This window comes from Plectropomus leopardus, chromosome 11 (genome assembly GCF_008729295.1).
Source record: "Plectropomus leopardus isolate mb chromosome 11, YSFRI_Pleo_2.0, whole genome shotgun sequence".
Classification (NCBI taxonomy): Eukaryota; Metazoa; Chordata; class Actinopteri; order Perciformes; family Serranidae; genus Plectropomus; species Plectropomus leopardus.
The window spans coordinates 25,773,649-25,794,603 of record NC_056473.1 but is presented as its reverse complement, the minus strand read 5'-3'; the positions used below and the strand labels follow the sequence as shown (position 1 = coordinate 25,794,603).

Here is a 20,955-nt window from a genome sequence, read left to right as displayed (position 1 = left end):
CTGACGGGCAACTGTGACTTTGAACAGATGATTGCCCTTTCAAAAGTTATGACTTGGCAATCTCAACAGAGTGCAGCAGAGAGAGCTGTGTTTTTGCCTGGGATGTAGTCATTTCGAATAAATCCAATCAATTTTGTGCATCTGGACGGTGGCTTATGTTGTAAGAAGAAACTAGATTTAGCAGTGGCTACAAGAGATCTTCAGAAAGATGTCCAAACATGAAACAACCCAAACAATTACTTTTTTATGACTTGGAATTTTTTAATCAAATATAACAAGAATACCAATGTTCAGAAAAAACAGCATATTTCCAGACTTTTTTAATATCCCATTCTATCCTTACCAAAACACAAATGTAAAAACAAGAGGAGTCAACCAAAATACAAAATGGCTTTTTATCGATAAAGAGAAAAGATAACAGAAACAAGTAAATACTGACAGGGAGAAATAAAGTCCAACTCCCACATGGAAATCAATGTCATTAATGTGCTCATCCTCATCCACCTCATCCTTTAATTTATGAAAGTTTTCTGCCTTCTCATACACACTACATGACTGTCACCCAATCCAGAAAAGGTATCCAACATTTAATATATCAACTATTCATTGTTATTGTCTGGGCCAAGTCTTTCAGTGATGAAAAACAGAAAACAATTCACAATTTTCTAAAATAAACATTTTATAGATGCAGTACAAACAATCTGTTACATCTACGGTATAAAATTCAGTACAATTATAAGCACTCTAAAAGTGTACCATCATTCAGTCTGACAATATTTGGGTTTATTGGGCTTTGTTTTAATGGACAGATCTACACTAACGAACAGTAAGTCCCATTTTCCATGTTAGTTTTTTGGGTTGAATACAACTTTCGCACTGCTGCTATGTCAAATTAGCCGACTCACTAGTTTACTGGCTCTAATAGCCCAAACCAGCTGTCTGTTCTTCCTAATTAAGCTGACTCATCCTGAACTACACCTGTTGCAGACATGGAGCAGTATGTTTGGAGAGAGATTATTACAGCGTTAGCAGGAAATATAACATACTAGTTAGAGCTGGAGTTTATCCAATTGCATCCTCAACAGCAGACAGTGTCATTAATGGGTTGGGGGGAGATTTAAGCTTCTCCTAAAGAAAAATAACATATCCTAAAAACTCCTAAAGCAAGAAAATTCATAATTCCAAATATAAATACAGCACTCTAAATATGCCTCCCAGGGAAGACAGTGTCCCTTTTTTATGATAAATTAATGTTTTGGAAGCTAAGAAACCCCTGTCACTGTGCTTAATGATGCAAACAAACCTATTTTAGAACGTAATGAAAGCTGTGCAGTCAGCCTACAAGTACAGTGTCTAAGGACAATATACGTCTCCATATTTATTTACGTGTTGTGTGTTGTTTCATTAGAGTGTTTAAAGTGTTGCATTCAGTCATGTTTAGGTAAATACATACAACTACAACTACAGAGAGAAAAGGCAGCTGTCCATGTAAATATTCCACTTCCATGATAGAGAATATATTGTTTTATTGCAGAAAAATGACACTGATTTTTGATTGAAGTCAACATCTCAAGGTCTTTCATGGAACTCAGGGGGATCTTATAAGTCTATACTACCTGCATGCAATAGCAGGTAGAAACAAGAAGAGTTTCGTGATGAAATGGAAAATAAAATTTTTCAGAACCACTTGATTTGTACAAACACAATCTCAGCTGCACTCCACTCATGTAGGCGCAAAATAGCAGCTCCTTTTGGAAACGGAAGCACAAGAATACAAGCAAAACACAAAAATAGCATTGGACATCTGTCATTTCACACCCACTGTAATGGTGCTGCTGACGGAAAAAACATCTGAGAATGGCTGAAGTTAAATACAGTACAGTGGAGGAAAAAGGGCAGTACTTGAGGGTCCTCTGGGTATCTTGATGAAGACATAATCATCCTCAGTATATCAGTATAAGTCCAATGCTCTCTTTTTGATTGAAATTTAACCTGTGATTTCAGTGATATGCTGTTCAGTGCTATATTTATATATACAGGATATATATATATATACACCCATATATGTAACATTTGACTTCTTCCCTTGTGCTATTGGCTCTTAAACAATACTGAAGCTCTACTTTATTTAAAATTCAAGCCCATCGCTGTTAGGGAAATAAATTTTGTGATTAAATATTGAGAGTGAGTGTGTGGAAAAGATGTCTTATTTTATAACCCCTCAAAGTGGAGAGGAGCGGGTGTTTCACAAAGAGGAAACAAAGAGATAGGACAGGGGCAATGGGTGGAGAACAACAGCTGAGAAGAGGGAAAGAGGCAGCAGTAAAGGACAAAAAGAGGATGAGCAAAACGAGTCTTCAGACTTCAGTTTACTTTCATCCCAGCAGCAGGTGGATGGACATGGAATGGCTTTATCACAGCCACTTCCTCAATAAGTGCACTTTTCCTGCTGACCACCAAACACATTTATCACATTAGAACAAAATATGAATGTGCACACACGAGTGCATGCAAACAAAGACATGAGTATGGAGATGCATAGGCAGCAGGCGCCCACCTGTGAAAGCTTAAGGACAACCTGAACGGATGCTTCGCAGAACATAAAGCATGTACTGAGATAAGTTTAGGCCAGGGTTCTTCCTTATGCACCACATTGGTTTTAAAATCGCAATATTCCCTTGATCCTGAATGCTTTTGGTTTTGCCTGAGGGCATCTTGGCTTTATGCACAGTTCAATATCCACCTTCGGCTATGACTCATCTCACATCATCATATACATAAGCTCTTATGTGTCCCGAGCTTTGTGCACACACAGTCACACATTACCTTGAGGAGTTTCCTGATGATCCTCCATGTCCGATTTTGGCCTCCTTCACTGATGTCTAAATCTTTCTCCCTCTTTTAGCTGTATTACTCCCTGACTCTCTTGCTCTTATTTTAATGTGCATTACAAAATAAGTTGCAACACCTCCAGTGCAGCCACCCAGAAAGAGACAGCTTCCCCCAGTGGGCATAAATAAACTCTGCGTTAAGAGAAACATACACTGTAAAGATGCAACACGCACAACTATGACAGGAAAACGTAGAAAGGAAACACACACACACACACACACAAGCGCGCATGTCCTTGTACCCCTCCTCCACCACATACACGCACACACACCCATGCATTCACACACATCATTTGCGTGAGTGTGTTCAGCCGTACATGCTCACAAAAATCGCTACTGGGCAAATGAACCAGCAAATCCCCCATCTGTAGATGTATCCCTGACAGTGTAGCAAAGCAGATGCACAGACTTGACATGACTTGGAAATGGCATTCATCCAGCTCACACACACACACACACACAAACATACACACACAAGTCAACCAGCCGTTTAACAACCACCAGAGGAAGCTGTAATACATGACTCAGTGCATAAGACTCATTTTGTTTACTTAAGCTGTGTGTAAGAGCGTCACCTGACACACCTGATCCATCAAGTAGAGATATCTACAGAGTAGCACAAGATGGCAGATTGAAATCTAAAATAGCAAAATAGCTCTAGTGAAACATATGTTCCCATTTCTGCTCCCTAAGCGCCCGTGCTTGTCAAAATGTTTCCTGCACGGTGGCAACGGCGCTCCATGAACACTCACCTTCATAGGTTCCACTCTCTAGCAGGGCTCCACTTTGCTCCAGTTCCATAAAACGCTCCACACTCACAAAATTATAGTCCACCCCCGGCACCTCCCCCTCCTTGGGCTGCCTGGTGGTACCTGCAGAGGGCGAGATGGAGAAAGAGGAAGAGAAAGAGAGAGAGAGGTCATCAGAGCCAAATAGGGCACTTGAGAAGAAAAGGCAGGAAGGCAGAGAAAGAGCCCAGAAAAAAAGGGCTGGACAGAAAAAGACGACAGATTTGAGGCTACAAAGTGTATCAGAGGAAGTGGGAGGGGAAAGGAAATGGAACAGAAGAGGCTGAGTGAGGACTCATCACTTGTGATAGCCAAATCCATTCACACAATTGTGTGTGAGTGACAGTGAGAGACACAGAGAGAGACTGCTAGAGAGGAGATGGGAAAGCTTGCTCAAACAGCAAACCGCCATCATTCAGTCCCTACGTGCCAATTCGGTGCTGTTTTTCGTAATGAATTAATCAATACGGTGCTTTTACCAAGCATAACTCAAACCTCCTTACACAGCATACAATACTTTGCCGACTGCATTATTGTCCAAACAGCAGGAATGCAGAGGCACCACATCACCACATTGCAATTAGAGCCTCCCTTTATCAACGCTTTCCATCAGTGCTGAGCCGCCGAGGCTCGGCTGTGTGATGGCAGCCATGGGAGGTTTGAGTTTAATGAGGTGCTGTGTTTGTGTCTCTGCCAACTGGACTTTTCAGCTTAGAGCTCAGTGAAGTCCGCTGGTGTCGATTCCTGCTCTCCATTGATCACGCCTGAAAACAGCCATTGGCCCGGCGTGGAGCGGGAGTACACTCTCTGAGGTTTTCCCAGGACTCACATGGTACAAGCTTAGTCGGATTGATCTGGCTGTGGCTCCAACCAGATCTGATACTCTGGCTGTATGGTTGCCAGATTATCAGATCTGGCTCAAGTGTATGAATTGTGCTCTAACCGTCCAAGTGCGCAGGTCTGAAAGGTGATCTGCAGTTCTGACACAGCTACGGCAAGCCAAAAACACACTACATGCTGCTCTGATATTAAAAACAGGTAAAAAAACGTACTACTTGTACCATAATTGAAGTGTGAGCGGTGGGACATTAAAACAGCAGGTGGTGGGAGTGTTGTAGGCACATTTTGTACACACACAAACATGCACAAACGAGTGAGGGGTTAGTCATCTCGTGGAGTGCAGGATCTCTCCTGGAGTGTGATATCTTGATCATTAGATCTCTATTGATCGTCTGTCACCACTTTGCTCCTGTAGTGCATCTACTGAACGTTCTCCGCTGTATTTACTTCACCTCTGGGAGCAGAGATGGCAGCTTAGCAACACCTAATGAGTAAGGAAGAGGTGATACGAGACCATCAGACATCTAAAGTCTGTCTATTGAGCTGTCCAACTCTGCAATACTGTGTACATGTAGGTGTGTTTATTTGTATTTATCTCTGACAGTGTGGATTTACATGTGTGTACGAGAGTTATAATGATCCCAGAATTTTAAACTTTGATAAATCGAGGTTCCCGCAGCTTCAGGCAAGGTAGATTTAAGACTTTTTTAATGCCTTGGAATTTAATTTAAGGCCTTTTTTCTAATAACCAAACTTTAAGGGGGACAATTTTATTTTGCCCAAATGTTAATTGTTACATAAATCATGACTTTTGAAAAGAAAAAGTTACATTGTATACATCAAATGTTAAAAAACAACCTTTTTTAGAGTGGAGCACAAGGAAGACAATGAACATATTATATCATCATAAACATACGTATTTTTGTTTTACCAACAGAAGTGGGAAATATCAGGAATTTCTGGCTGGTTTTGTGGGTGATTTTGTGTTTCTCAATCTCCTCGTGAGATTCTACTATTTGGATTTCCATCATGACAAGTTTAAGAAAAGGAATTTATTTAATTATTCATTAAAAAATGGATGTTATTTTGAGACTTTATAGTGTAAAATTAGCAAAAAAAACTATTCATAAAAGCACAGTCTCCATATCTGAGCATTTTTAAGACTTTTGAAAGATTCATTTAAGTCAATTTAATACCAATTAAGGCCTTATTTTTAGATGAATGAATTCAATGCCTTTTATGACTTTTCAAGGATCCGCGGGAACCCTGTAAATGCTAGTGTGAAAAAAAACCTATACATCTTTCTGTGACGGCGAAAAGAAAAACTGGAATAACTGCCTCACACTTTAATGTCTCCGTCAACCAGTCAAGCTGCAGTTTACATCCAAGTCTTAGCACACTCATACAATATATGTACGAAATTATTTGAAGTAATTTCATAATATGTATTAAGTGTATTTCATTGCAAAATGTGGATGCTTCTCACACATCTTTCCTTGGCAGCACTGAAGAGTACAGTTTAAAGGTGGACACCCAAGATTAGTGTCACCAGTTCAGTATCTGACCAGATGTTTCCTTCCCTCTGAGTCCGAGTTATGATGTTGAATAATGGCCAGGAAAGTGAAAGTGACCTTGACCTTTGACTATTAAATTCTTATCAGTTCATCCTTTAGTCCAAATGGACGTTTGTGCCAAATTTTAAGATAATCCCTCAAAACATCCCTGAAATATTGTGTTCACAAGAATGGGATGGACAGACAACCCGAAAACTTAATGCCTCTAACCTCAGCTGCAGCAGCGCAGGGGCATAAAGGTCCAAGGCACACATTTTTTCTTTTCCTTTTATTAACAAGCTGCACACAGTGCTCACGCAAACAAAGTCACTGCACACACACCTCCAGTCACGTGTGACGGTGGGGTCGTTGCTGGAGAGAATACTGTAACAGCCACAGATCGAGGTTGTTTTTCCTTCCCGTTGTTAAATCCATACAGCCTTGGGTTAATATCTGATTGTAGATTGTTTTTTGTTGACAAATTCTGTACTTCCAGTACTATTGAACATGTAATTAATGGAGATTGTGTTGTTTTAAACACGTGGTATTGAACTAGTAATTGAAGAAGCATTGAAGTATCAATATGTAGACAACCATAGTGTGTACGCAACTGTTTGTCTTTGTGGTTTTAAACGGTGGTAAAGTGCCCACTGTGCCAACAATAATCCCATCTCCAGGCTGATCACAGCTCAGTAGGGCACCGTAAATCCACAACACCACAGGTATGACTGTGAGAGTGTGTGTGTGTGTGTGTGTGTGTGTGTGTGTGTGTGTGTGTGTGTGTGTGTGTGTGTGTGTGTGTGTCTCTGAGTGTGTGCCACCATCCACACTGTCTGGCATACTCGAACTCTGATACAAAAAAGTAGAAATACTTAAATATATATTGTGAATGGCTGCCATGCTTTAAATGCTGCATCCACAACATGTTGCTGATTCAACAGTTTACACTGCTGTTAGACAGGTGTTACTAAGAGGCGTGACTGTGTGTGATGTCCCATGAGACTACAGGACGGTTTAATATTTTAGTATCTCTTTTACCTCATGTGCTGTACCATCTCTGCTGCTGCTGATGTTGTACTTGTATATGCAGGCACAAGTTTTAATTCTACAGATGGGCCGTGTTAACTGACCGTATAGTAATCAATCAATGGTCAGTTCCATTAACTTGTGCACTGCAATTTAATAATTTTCTGCCTTTTTTTACTTGCTCGAAGTGACTCAAAGTGCTTTCACACTTCAAGTCACATTCACCAATTCACACATTCATTCATTCATTCACAGGTGGTCGAGGCTACTGTATGAGGTGCTTCTCAGGTTTTTAATAATTCATACACAAACACACAACAACAGCACAGCCATCTGGATCAGTGTGTTGCCCGAGGACACTTCAACATGCAGAGAGCCAGAGATCCAGCCGCCAACCCTCCGATTACTGCACGATGTATTCTACCTCCTGAGCCACAGCTGCCCAAAATCTGCAGGCTGCTGCTTCATAATTATCCATGTTACTGTACGGTTCTGGTAATCCATGTTGTGGAAAGCTTTAACTGTAGTTCTGGGTACAGCTGCTCCTGTTGGTTCATATATTAAATCCACCACAGACTCAGTGAGTTCATATAGATGACATCGGTGACATTAACAGTGGCGTCCTGGAACGACAACTGCTGAAACATGGTTGTAGATTAGTAATACTTATATTTGGCAGCCTTGAATATGTTAGCATATTTAGCGTTGGCCAAAACAGAACACAAAAATGCCAGACAGCTGTTTATCTCAGCTGTAACAAATAGCCTGGCTGTGTTTCCTTAGACATTAAACAACTCATCTATTAATCGAGAAGTCAACAGAAAAATAATCAGAAACTATTTTGATCAGTGATTATCATTTGTGTAGTTCATCAAGCAAGGATACTGAAAAGGAGAAGGAAAGTCAATTGTAAATGTCTGCTGCTTCTCCATGACATAACTCAGTAAACTGAATACTTTTTAGTTTGGGAATTTTTGTCTGACAAAATGATGTAGATATATAAAGAAACCACCTTGGGCTTTGGGAAGTTGTGACTGGCATTTTTTGTGTTTCGTTATTTTTTTAAGTCTCAGAGACCAAACAGTTAACCCCCCAAAAAATCTGCAGATTAATAGACCAGGTAAATTATCATCAGTTGCAGCAATAGTTTTCTTTACCAATAAATAAAAAATAATACATATAAATATTTGATTTTATATAATTGCAATCTAATTGGTGGATTCAAATAAAGCAGTTTTTTATATGAAGCTATATCAGAGTACAAGTCTACTTATTCTTTAGAAGAAAAGCAAACAGTAAATCAGTGTAGAGCATCAGTTGGGAGAATTAACACCTAAACTGCTGCCTCAAAACTACCAGAATGCTCCCAAACTATTACTTCCAAAATATAGTAAACAAAACAAGTGATTTTTTCCGGGGCTGTTGTATTGCATTACATAATACAGGTGTTGTGTTTCTGTGTCAACAACCTGTAAATCTGTAAGTTTTCACGCTTTTTCTGAAGTCCCTTTATGATGTGACCCAACAAAATAGCCCAATGGAAAGCATAAATTATGTTTTTCTTTGTTTAATTTATGTATTTTCCAGTTTTGGAGGTGTTGATTTAACTCCATGGTATAGTTTGGGGCTTTAGGTTGTGTGTTGATATACTGGATTGCATTACATCATAAGGTGTAATAAATAACTTCCCCACCCCCTGAGTTGACTCATCACTTCTCTGACTCAACCTATATACTAACATTTTACAGTATAAGCTTCACAAAAATAGTGTAGATTTAGTGGGTGTATTATTAACCCTTGTGTTGTCTTAACTTCCAAATCTATTTTGCATGAAGAGACAACCTGTCATTCATCACAAACTTTGTGAAAATCTAGATTTTTTTTTCTCTTCACCATGCAGAAAGACCACATTTAATTGGTGGAATTCACTCATTTTTATTAACCTACACCTGTCATAATCATTTTGTTTCCTAAAGTAGAGGTTTTAATACTTATTATTATTAATTATTATTGTTGTTGTTGTTGTTGTTGTTGTTGTTGTTGTTGTTATTATTATTATTATTATTATTATTACTATTACTGAAGGTACTGCATAGATGTAAACATAATTTTTTAGCAAGATATATCACTTGCGTCACCTAAGAAAACAGAGGAAATGTGCAAAAAAAAAGTTTGAATGCAGAGGTCATTCTAGGAAAAGTCATCAAATTTCAAGATGCAAAAAGATCATTTAGGGGGTTTTCTATGCGGTTAAACATAGACGCAGGTCATATTGACCCCTAAGACAATGTAAAGGTAAAATTGCATTGTATTATCAAGCCTTTCCTATATTCTATCCACCCTTTATATACACACAGTGCCCAACAAAGTCCAAAAATCCTAAAAGATGCCATCACTATGAAAAGGAAAAACAAGGGGGAAAAAGCTTCACTGGGAAGCACAATGGGGCCCATTACATGAATTATACTGCATGTTCAAATAAAAAACATTATAGAGGACCATTCATTTCATGTGTAGTGTTACTCTGAATACCGCAGCAGCTCAGCCAGGCGGGGCTGGTCGCCGTCCACCGGGTACAGCTATTGATCTGTAAGATCAGAATGAAATTATTCTGCTACCCACACCAGAGTAGGCAGAGCCTGCTGGAATACTGATGACCTGCCAGTGGCCTTCTCCCACAGCTTCCTTCACTGGACACACCAACAGAGCAGAAAGAGAGAGGGAGCATCTTGCTGGATCTGAGCTGGGAATATTGATCGACTATCTGGCCTTGAGATAGGCAGACTGTATCTCTTTTCTTTCTTTCTTCCTTTTCACACATTTCTTCGCATAGCGACCGAGCACATTACCTGTTTTTTTTCCCTCGCTCTCTGCTCTCGCTCCTTCCTTCCCCATAGCAACACCCACGAAATAACTGTTAGGTAGACCTTTTTTATTACAATGAACACTGTCCCCAGCAAAATCCATACTCCCTTCCTTCTGCCCCCAGTGCTACCTTTCTCTTTCTTCATCTATCTTTAACCTTACCAACTTCCTTTTTCTTATCCTCAAAACTTTCAGGTAGAGGCCCAAAATGATGCGAATACAATCCATAATTTATGGAGCCTTGTGGAAGAGGGCTGAAATGTCCTCAGCTCAGTTTAGTGGATTCTTTCTTAATATTTTTTGTACATACATAGTAGGGCTGGGCGAGATGGAGAAAATTGAATATCACGATATTTTTGACCAAATGCGAAATTGAGTTGAGTATTCGTGCTTTTTTAGAGCAGTCTGGTAAGTTCAGAACATTACATCCCTTCATGGTAATGCAGCCTATAAAACCAGGAAAAGACAACACTTATGATATTCTGATATCCCAAATCTAAGATGAAATCTAATCTTATGTCATGATATCAATATATATCAATATATTGCCCAGCTCTGATACATAGCCACAAACTCCTGAGCAGAGCTTTAATAAATGAGCTGAACAAAGAGGGACAAGCTGCACAGGTGCTCAAATTAAAAAATGGCAGCAGACTGCATTGAGAGGAGGCAGCGACGCTGAGCCAAAAGCACTGCTGCTGACTATTGATTGGATGTCGTGCTCTCGCTAATAAAGGATAAAGTCGGCTGTGAGCCAAAAATGGTCTTTGCATTGCAATCAGCCAGTGTAGACAAACCTCTCAGAGGTGACGCTGCGAGTAGGAGTATGAGTGCCATAGAGATTTATGGCTTAAATTACTTAAATCCATAATAGCACAGAAAAGCTTCGGAGCTGCCACTTTAGGGGTTGAAGACATTCTCTGCCTCAAACCATGACAACCGAGCCCTACAGAATATTTTCACATTGGTGGGAGTGTGTGTAAGAGAGAAAAAAAGGGAAAGAGATTACGTAGAAACATAACAAGGAAATTCCATTTGGAGGGAAAGCTAAAATAGCTGATATACTGAAATAGCTCAGCTGGGTGTCAGACGATAAGAGGACAAAGACCTTTGCTAAATAATAGAGAGGCAGAAGAGTGGCATGCAGAGACAAACAGAGCGAGGCAGTGAGAGGAGGAAAAGCATGATTGGTTAACCTCACTGTGCATCCACAGAGGCCAGTGGGTTTGAGAATGTGCACGAGTATTCATACGTATGTTTGTATAATTAGACAGGAAGTCACCAAGTGGGAAAAGCAGAGCGGGGGAGATTCAGAGCTAAAAATAGACTATCGATGGAGTGATTATCATAATAAAGCGTAGGGGGAAGGTGGTCTCTGCTGTCTCAGTGAGTATGTGTGGGAATGTGGAGGGGTGTGTGCAGGGAACCGAGTGTGCGTTTCTTATTAGTCATTATTAGTTGAGCTGTAGACACAGAGCCATAGGTATCATTATGTCTCGAGCTTTGAGATTCATTGTTTAAAGAATGACTCCTACAGTATTTGTAGTTATGATACCTGAACAATTGTACGTTAATTGGACTGAGCAACCAACCCAGATGAGAAAAACTGGATACACACAGTCCCACCTGAGTTTCCTGCTGCGTCTCAACGCACACATATATGAATTGTGTGTTTGTCGCTCAAACCCCTCTTGGTTTCAGTATATCATCCATCAGAGCCATCAGGCTGCTTTGGGAGTCTGAGGGAATTTGTTACAGAGACAGAGGTAACACCACATCTAACAGTAACTAAAAATATCCTCCAAGAGGTGAATAAGTGTGAAGCTCTTTCACAATAATCCCCATGTGAACTGGATGAGGAGGATTCAAACACGCCGCTGGTACAGATTTGATAGCATACCTGTCCTCTGGGCTTAATGTATGTGACCTGAAAATGCTGCACATGGTAGAAAGAGACACATTTATCTTCTGAATGCATGTCTTGTGTCTACATGATGCAGTTTATCTAAGCTCTTTAGCTGAGCTGGATGCTTCGGTAGGTCCATCACTACATGTGCATATTGTGCAGCTGAGTATAGGACTGGGCGATATGGCTTTAAAATATTATTGCGATATTTTATGGCTATATCGCGATACACGATATACATCTAGAATAAAAAATTACTGAATGAACTGCAGTTACGATACAGTTAAATCAAGTAGCTGCAGTCAAATAATAAAGTTAAATTCACTATTGTTATAATAACATTTAATAAAATACAGTTATAAGGAAGTTAAAATATTTAATAATGACATTTTAAAAGTATTTTATGGGGAGGCGTAGTAGAGTAGACCGTGCACCCCATGTAGGCTGAGTCCTTAGCAGCGGCCCTTTACTGTGTGTCATTCCTGTTCTCTCTTCCCCTTTCCTGTCACTCTCTGACTGCACTATAATAAAGGCATGAAAAGGCAAAAAAATAAATAACTAAATAAATATTTTATAACTGAAAAAATCAGAGCGAGACCCATGGTGCTATTACTTTGTCAGTGTTTTTTGCTGTAGACTCGAAGCATCCGGTCAACAGTTGGATATTCGTTTTAGCAGACAGTTTAACAGATACTGCGGCGCCTTTAACTGTGAGGATCCATTCACTGTGAGCTGGAAACACACTAACAGCTCTACAATTCATATATTACTAATGCTTGCAAGTCGCACTGGTGCTCCATGTTTGCAAAATGTGAACAGTCCCGATCGGAGCTACGCAGATACAAACACACACCTCCAGTTCACATATTATATCAATAGTATTTGCAAATCGCAGTAGTGCTTCATGGTCGCAAAACATGACTAAGTGACAGTCTGGAGCTCTGCAAAAGCCCTGCTTTGTGTGTGTCTGCTAGAAGCAGAGAGCGAAATAACCAAAACACTGGTGGCCTATAATAACTATGTAAAGTCCATAGCGACCAGTTATGACTTGCACACAACCTATCACTCAAGGTGATCTGCCCTTAAATATGCAAAACTTTGGGTCTTAATAAATTGTACGTGAAGCTTTGATGGGTGCTGAAATTAGCTATAGACACCAAAACTGCTTTTTATACCAGGCTGTACAAGTTTAACATGTTTATTTTAGCTGTACAGTTGAGCATTTATACATGAGGGCCTATGGAGATAAAATTTGCTTTTGAGCCAGCCTCAAGAGGCCATTTTATGAACTGCAGTTTTTTCCACTTCATTGGCTTCCTTTTCCAGCTTCTGAGGTTTCCACTCGATTCCGCACTAAAATCTATAAAAACATCCATAATATGATGCAAAAGACATTAAAATCTTCCAATTCAATCTAATTGTGCAGCTGCAAATCTTTATCCGATTTCAACACTGCCCAAGGGGGAATATGAAGGGAACATTGGGTTTCAAGACACAATCCTGCAACCAGAGAAAAAAAACTGACACACAATACACTGTCCTCAAAACCCTCAACTTGTTTACCCAGAATCCTTTTCAGCACAGAGCAAGCAGAGCACCACGGCAGCAAGAGAGCATGGAGGAATGTGAGGACTGTGGTTGCATCTCACACAACACACACACACACACACACACACACTGCAGCTTTATTATTCATTAACTGTCTCAGTCTTGAATCTATCTATCTATCTATCTAGTCATTTCAAATTGCCCTCCTCTATTATTCTCTCTCTCGTTCCTCTTGTTTCCAATTTACCTCATTTCTCTTCCATCCATTTGTTCCTCTGTTGGTGCGCTTTGTCCCCATTACTTCCTCTCTGTCTTTTTTAATCCGCTCCCTCTCCCCCTCGTTATCCTCTTCTCTTCTTTTGTCTCTCCTTCAAGCTCAGTCTCGCACTTTGGTCTCACGTCTCATTCACTCACACCGCTCACCCTCCCCTCTTCCTTCTCTCCGGTTCGCAGATGTGAAGTGTGACAGCAGGTCTATAGGAGAGGTATGATCGAGCACACACACAGTCATCCTTATTTACACTACAAAGCTCGGGCTACAGATGCAGAAACGCAACATGGCAACACACTGACAGCAGCGTCTGCTACCACGACAACACGTCAGTGCCTGGCAACGCAGGCTTGCCATGGTAACAAGCAAACATCTACATTAGCTGCGGAAAAATAATATTTATGTCAGATATGACACTCGGCCGTTTTGCGTACACAGCCTTTTTACTAGTTACAGTCTCTGAGGTCCTCAGCTCGAGGCCTTTTGCTCTGCAGAGCTGCAGGTCTGTGCTTCCTCGCACCTAATCCATCAATAACTGTCACAGCTTGGCCACTGAGACACACACCTGGTTACCTCAGAGTAATTCAGCTGCAGTTTAAGCAGGCAGGTTTGACTCTGATAGGGACTGCGGGCTGGGCGGACATGGGGATTTGGATTTCACCTCTCCAGTGTAAATCGAGTGTAAATCCCTCTTCGGATGGATGTGAGATTGGGCTGCTCACTTGGTTACAGATACACAGAGTTTAGTTAAAAGCTGACTGTTGTGATACACACTGGGCTTCATGCAAGATACGACATATGAAGACATTTTCTCTTATTTTTGTTCATATCCACGACTTGTTATTATTTTGTTCGTACCCACTGATTTTTGGGATTCACCGATGTTTTCTTATTTTTTTTCTCCTCTCTTTTTAAATTTTACAAGTGGTTGAAATCACTGTTACCAAGATGAGAGAAAAATATCTTGTTTTTACAGGCCACAAATTGACATCCAGCGCAAGGAAAACTAAATTTCGCATTTGAGTAAAATTTTAAAAATGCATGAATATCATTTAGTCAAATTCAGGTTATGTTTTAGAGTATTTACAGTGATTGGATTATTAATTTTCAGGGCTAAAGAAATACTATTGTATTTTGTACATTGATCCCAGTTACTGTAATATCAGTTATGGAGTATTCCTCTGATGACTAGTGCTGGAAATTAATTAAGTGCATATACTCAAGGACTGTAATAAAGTACAAGGCTCGCCGTTAGGGGGGGCAAAGGGTACAGATAACTCTGCCCCAAAGCCAGGAGGAGACCCATGAAAGGCTGAGGGCTCATGAAAGGTCTAAGGTTAAATGTAATGTAATTAATGAGACAAAAAAAACCTTTGAGTAACAAGATGACAGCTGCATTCACTTATTGGCAAGTTGAAAATTGCATTTTATTTGTATCTTTTAAAGGTATTTACACAGGTAAAAATGACTGGAGTGATTACAATTGGTCAAATAAAACCCCCAATAATTAAATCTAGTCATTTTGAGGCAGAAACAACCTTTCAGTAACAAGATAGTGGCTGCAATCACTTTTTGGCAAGTTAAAAATTGCATTTTATTTGTTGCATTGGTCTTTTAAAGGTACTATTTACACAGGTTAAAAGGGACTAAGTGGGCTATAATCTGTCAAGTATATATACACTGAACTGAATGTAGTCATTTTAAGGCAGAACCAACCTTTCTGTGTCAAGATAACAGCTGAAATCACTTTCTTGCAAGTTGAAAATTGTATTTTATTTGTTGCATTGGTCTTTTAAAGATATTTAAACAGGTAAAAAGGGACTGGCTGAGCTACAGTCTGAATGATGCCACTATCGTTTGGTTCTGTGTAAAAATGCAAGGGCAGTGTAAAGAGGGGGCTTCATTGTGACCCTATAATGTGATCTCAGTGTAAAAGTGGCTGTGTTGTGTTGTGGACCCACCTTCCACAAGTTAGAATAATTTTCTAGAACAATCGTTATCATTCTTTGTTATGTTAAGTTATGCTGTAACTCATCTCTGTGGTGCAACCTCTTTAATTTTATAAATGAATAAATGAAAACTCATTAATAATTGATTTCATAACTAAGCTAAGTTTGAACTTACACACAGCTGGTAAAAGAGGCTGCAATAAGTATTAGACCAGCACATTACCCCCCCCATAATAAGGCGAATTGTCATTTTTACGGATTAAAGAAACTAGATATTAAGTGTTTATTAGTATGACTTCAACTATTACTTTCACTGCAAGGTACAAGGATGGTATAGCATTACAGCAGTGATGTGCCGTTAATCAAAAAAATTAATGTATTAAAAACAAAGGTGTTTCGGTATCAGCACTAAAATTCAGGTAATGTAGCAGCTGTGTCTGAGCTAAACAGGCGTTAATTAAACGAGTTAATTACTACAATTTACAATCCCCTTAAATCAGTATTTCTGTTGAATTAACCTCTGCATTTTCTAATTCTTGTATTCAGCACATTTAGTATTTAGTATTTTGTTATTGTTTTTCAAGTTCTGTGTATTTGAACTTGCCATCACAATCTGCTTTTACCTGGCCAAACAAAGTGATGACACGATTAAGACAAAATATGATATTATTATAGAAGTTATTGTCATGTAAATGACGAGGAAACGAAATATTTCCATTCCTCCACAGAAAAGCTTGGAAAGAACAACGTTAATTGAAGTTAGTAACAGTTGCATCAAGTTTGGAGTTTCTTCCATCAAGTGTCTGTCTGTCAGGTCCACTTGCAGCTGTAAAGACAACTGTGTTGCTCAGTGGATCAGCGTCTGGTGGAGCTGGTGCCTGGGTGACATTGAGGGATTACTCCTGTACTGATGTGCATTCTGTGGAGATGGAAATCAGTCTTGATAGGCTGAAAAGCACCTTTATTAGTTTGCAGAGCTGACTGACGCAGGACGACAGTGGGGGTCATGATGATGTACACACACGGAGCTGGTGTGTGGTGTTTGGTATGCAGTGTGTGCAGTTCTGTGTGTGTCTGTATGCGAGTGTGTGTGTGTGTGTGGAGGTAGAGTAAACAAACAGTCGAGCTCTCTGAGGTGTCAGCGCTTACTGACCATCACAGGACGAGCCGCTCGCTGAGCACCTGGCTCATCACTGCGAATTACTCTGATCTCAGAAGCAACGCAGACAGAGACATGGAGAGGGTGAGGAGGTAAAACTGGAGGCAGGAGCACAAAATAAAAGGCTTCAGAGGAACCTCATTTTGTCATTAGCCACTGAGTGAGAGGATCATACCGAGGATAGGGAAAGAAGATGAGACTACACCTGTCCAGAGCTTAACACGGAAAACACGTTGCAAACATAACCAATTCATTAATCATGTTCAATATTTGCTATTTTCGTTTCACAAAATTCATATAATTCCCTTGCAGTTTCTTTCATCTGTGGAACAACATTAATCCAGTGTGCCAATCAAACTGCAGGGAGCCCAGAACCACATCAAAGCATGTCAGCCAGCCCTTTAACAAGAGCAAGCCAGCAGGCAAATCACCCCTTTAAGGAGAGAGTCCCTGCGGGATGATGTATCTCTCTCTCTCTCTCTCATATAGACGCAAACACACAAACTTAACAAAGATGGCGTGTAACACTCATTATTATTTATCAGTTCGGCCCATTAAATCTCGACAAATGAACAGAAAAATCAATGTGTCAGTGTAAAAAACACATACAAACATGTACATTCGTATAGGGGAGTTTTGTGCCTTTGTACATATACACAATCAATGCACCACAGACACAAACAAACAAGAAATTAATCTTTTCTTTGTCACCTTGTTCAGCTTCACTGTAATCATCATGACAAACATCCTCAAATAACAGTCATCACTCCTCTTCCTCCCCCGACATCATCAGTCACAGTACCAATTTAGGGTTAGAGCCCACTCACGTCCATGTTAGTAACTATCAGCAATCTACAAATAGGATTTAACAAGTTAGTAATAGGAATGCATCTTAACTACAAAAACTACACTGAACCTACATTCTTGGTTCGTTTTCAGGACACATTTTTGGATGCAAAATTCATATATTTTTCTCCAGCCAGTCAAATAAAAAAACCAAACACAGATGGAGGTGGGAGAATTTGGTGGCTCGCTGCAGAGTCAGCTCCACTTGCTGAGGAAATCATCACAAATGAATGGACCGAATGTTCATTTTGAAGTGCAGATTCTGTCCCTGTGTATTTAGAGATTGTACAGCTTCAATAGCATAATGAATGAAGCCTAACTGCCAAAACAGCGCTGGTAACCACGTAGTCTGAGCCGAAAGGTCATACAAATGTAAAATGACTGTGAGGACAGCAGAGAAAACTACAAGCTACTAACTACTAAACAGTTGTACTCTTGTTTGAAATATCTGAATGGTTGGTGACTGCTTTTTACTTTCAACTCCCTGAAAGCAATTAACTCACACTTTTACTTTTACATCTTTTTGCTGGCAAAATTTTCAAATCCCTGTCCACACTTTGAAAACTCTTCACACAAATTCACAACAGCACACTAATGACCAAACCATGAGGGGATTTTTAAAAGCAGAACACTAACAGAGCAAAAGTTTTAAAATTATTCATTTAATTTGAACTAAAGCTCAAACAGCATAAGTGTACGTCTGTGTATTTCTACAGACTCATTTGCAAATGTTTGTTGTTTTTTTTTAAATGCTCAGACAAAGCACACATAGAAAGTATTCAAAGAGAGAAACTGCTTTTTGGCATTATGTACAGAAACTGACCAACTGTGGTCCAATCTCAAATCAAAATCCTTTCAGGTTTTACAAGGACCTGAACTTTCTTGACCATCAATAAGGAGACAAAATGTCTGAAATAATTTTGGACAAGCAATCACAGGAAATAAAAGATGAATCAGATATGAAAAGAGATCCTAACTAAGAAAATGAGGACAAAAGGCTGTATGTTGCCAGAACTTGTGGCCAAATGAAGTTCATCTGTATCTCTAAGTTTTACAATACACTTTATGAATTTAAGGTGTTATAGTGTTTGTTTCCATCACTTTTTATACTCCATTTTTCGACATAATAAGCATATACAGTAGATGCATTATTGTTTTTGTGCAGTAAAGATTAAAAAAAAAACCCTCTTTCGCAAAAAAAAGATAAAAAAATGACTCACTTCTTCCAAGACGCATTTTACATTTATTATGTGTTTACCTGTTGCTATTAATTTCCTTTCGGTTTGGATATTATCTAGAATAAAACACTTTGGGGCTTAAATTTAGCTATTTAGTCAAGCTGTAAGTGCAAGAGCTGCATTTGTGAAGCATTTTGCAAAAGAGCACTCAACAACTCCTTTTAGCATTTGCACAGACATTTACTTCGCAGACAGAGCTGTGCGTCAAAGTCTCTGCATGTATCAAGGTCAAAAGGTGTCATTTTCCACAAATCTCCTCCCATCATCGCGATAGACATCTTCATTACTGCCATCATTATCAGCGGCGTCTGTCAGCCCTATCACCATCCTAAGCGTCTTGGCCATGTTCCTCATCAGCATCTTTATCCGCTCCACCTCTGTCGACTCCAGAGGAGGATTCCCTGTTGGAGGCTGCAGAGCTGCAGGGCAGCATGCGTCCAGACCAGCGGATGTGAAGTGACAGAAGCTGAATGTATTTATAGGCTATCTGAGCAGAGAAACGTGCTGCTCACTGTTGAAGCTATTTATAGAGCCTTTTACTGATGCCTCTGAGTAGTGTGTAGGGGAGGAGATGATTCTCTGGGGAATGACTTACGAGGCTCGCTCATACCTCCCGCTACCCCCATTCAGTGCACGTCCGCCCTTTTACTCCCCACGTCTCTGCTCTGCTCATCCCTCCATCCTCTTGCATCGACTCTCGCCTTCTCAAATTCCACCTTCTGTCTGTTCTCTTCTTCCTTCCCATCTCTCCCCTGCTGATCTCCTCTTCTTAACCACCTCTCCTGTCTTTTCCCCTTTTTTCATCCTCTCACAGAGTCGCTTTGCCCATGTCCACATCCATCATCTTCCCTCCCCTCCCTCTCTTTACTGTACCACCACCTCTCTGCTTCTCCCTTTTCCAGATCTTCTCACTCCTTTAGCCCCATTTCATTGTCAGCTACACTCATATCAAAGAGGCGCTCACACTGTTCATATGCAGAACGCAGTGCCACCTAAAAATCTTCTCTAAATTCCTCAACAGCAGGTGCTCTGGCAGAGGCTTAGGGCGTTTTCACACCTGCCTTGTTTGATTCGGTGGAATCAAATCCTGGAGCGTTTAACCCTCCTGGTGCGGTTCGTTTGAGCAGGTGTGAACACAGCAATCATGCTCAGGTGCTGACCAAAAAAACTGGACTGAGAACTCGTTGAAGAGATGGTCTCCGTCAAGTTACAAACAAACTCTGGTGTATTTCAGAATGGTTTGTTGTGATGAGAATATAATCTGACCCAGCTGGGGGAAGCATTGCACCTTTTTTTGGATTAAACCTGCTCCTACAACCAGCTGCACTGTGCTTGTGTGTGTAATTCAGGTAGAAAGAGTTTGCATTTGCCCCCTTTTTTTTACATCAGTACTAAACAGGTGTATGCTGCATGAAGACCACAAGCATATCTGATGGATGTCTGGAAATATTTTCGGCTGATGAGCATGTCAAAGTTCACAATTAATGTGCACCTCCTCCTGGACCTTTTTGACATTAAAGACTCCAGTGCATCAACATGTTATTTTCCAGCTGTAGCCGCGCAACATATTCAAACTGTTTCACTTGCATAAGTGATAAATGCAAATGATGCAACAATGACAAAGCCAAGATCGACCTGCTGGTTGTTGCTCCATTGTGAAACAGGAAAGTGATGCTTTTATCTATTTCTGGAACAGAAGACTCATTTTATCCCTTTTCGACCAAAATAAGGGCGTACACTACATTTGAAAAAAAAAAAACACAGATCAATCCGCTAACAATAGGCTTGTCTGCTTTACCATTGCAAATAGACCAAGTTTTTTTTATTATTTTTGGTGTGTCAGGTTTGACAGTATGGGAAGTCTAGAAAACAGGTAAACAGCAGAGAGCAGTATGGCAGGAGGCCTGTGAAAACGTTATTGTGGGTATTTATCTTCATGTATCTCTTAAATATTCAGTCTCACTTTCAAATGTGTTGCCGACTAATTTAGAATCAATAATTTAGTGCTTCTTAGGAGAAGATGGACCATATTTAGTAGTAACACGTCACTGAATCTGGCTGGTGAAGGGGCTGAA

General features: G+C 40.0%; 1 protein-coding gene across 1 annotated transcript in view; it reads right to left on the bottom strand.

Annotated features, from left to right (window-relative positions):
- The window catches only part of LOC121950247 (membrane-associated guanylate kinase, WW and PDZ domain-containing protein 2-like), a 105,159-nt gene that overhangs the window by 51,696 nt on the left and 32,508 nt on the right, over positions 1–20,955 (bottom strand). The window contains exon 3 of the mRNA XM_042496189.1: positions 3,644–3,763. Coding sequence (XP_042352123.1) covers positions 3,644–3,763 — 120 coding nt within the window. The remainder of the gene's footprint in view (positions 1–3,643; positions 3,764–20,955) is intronic.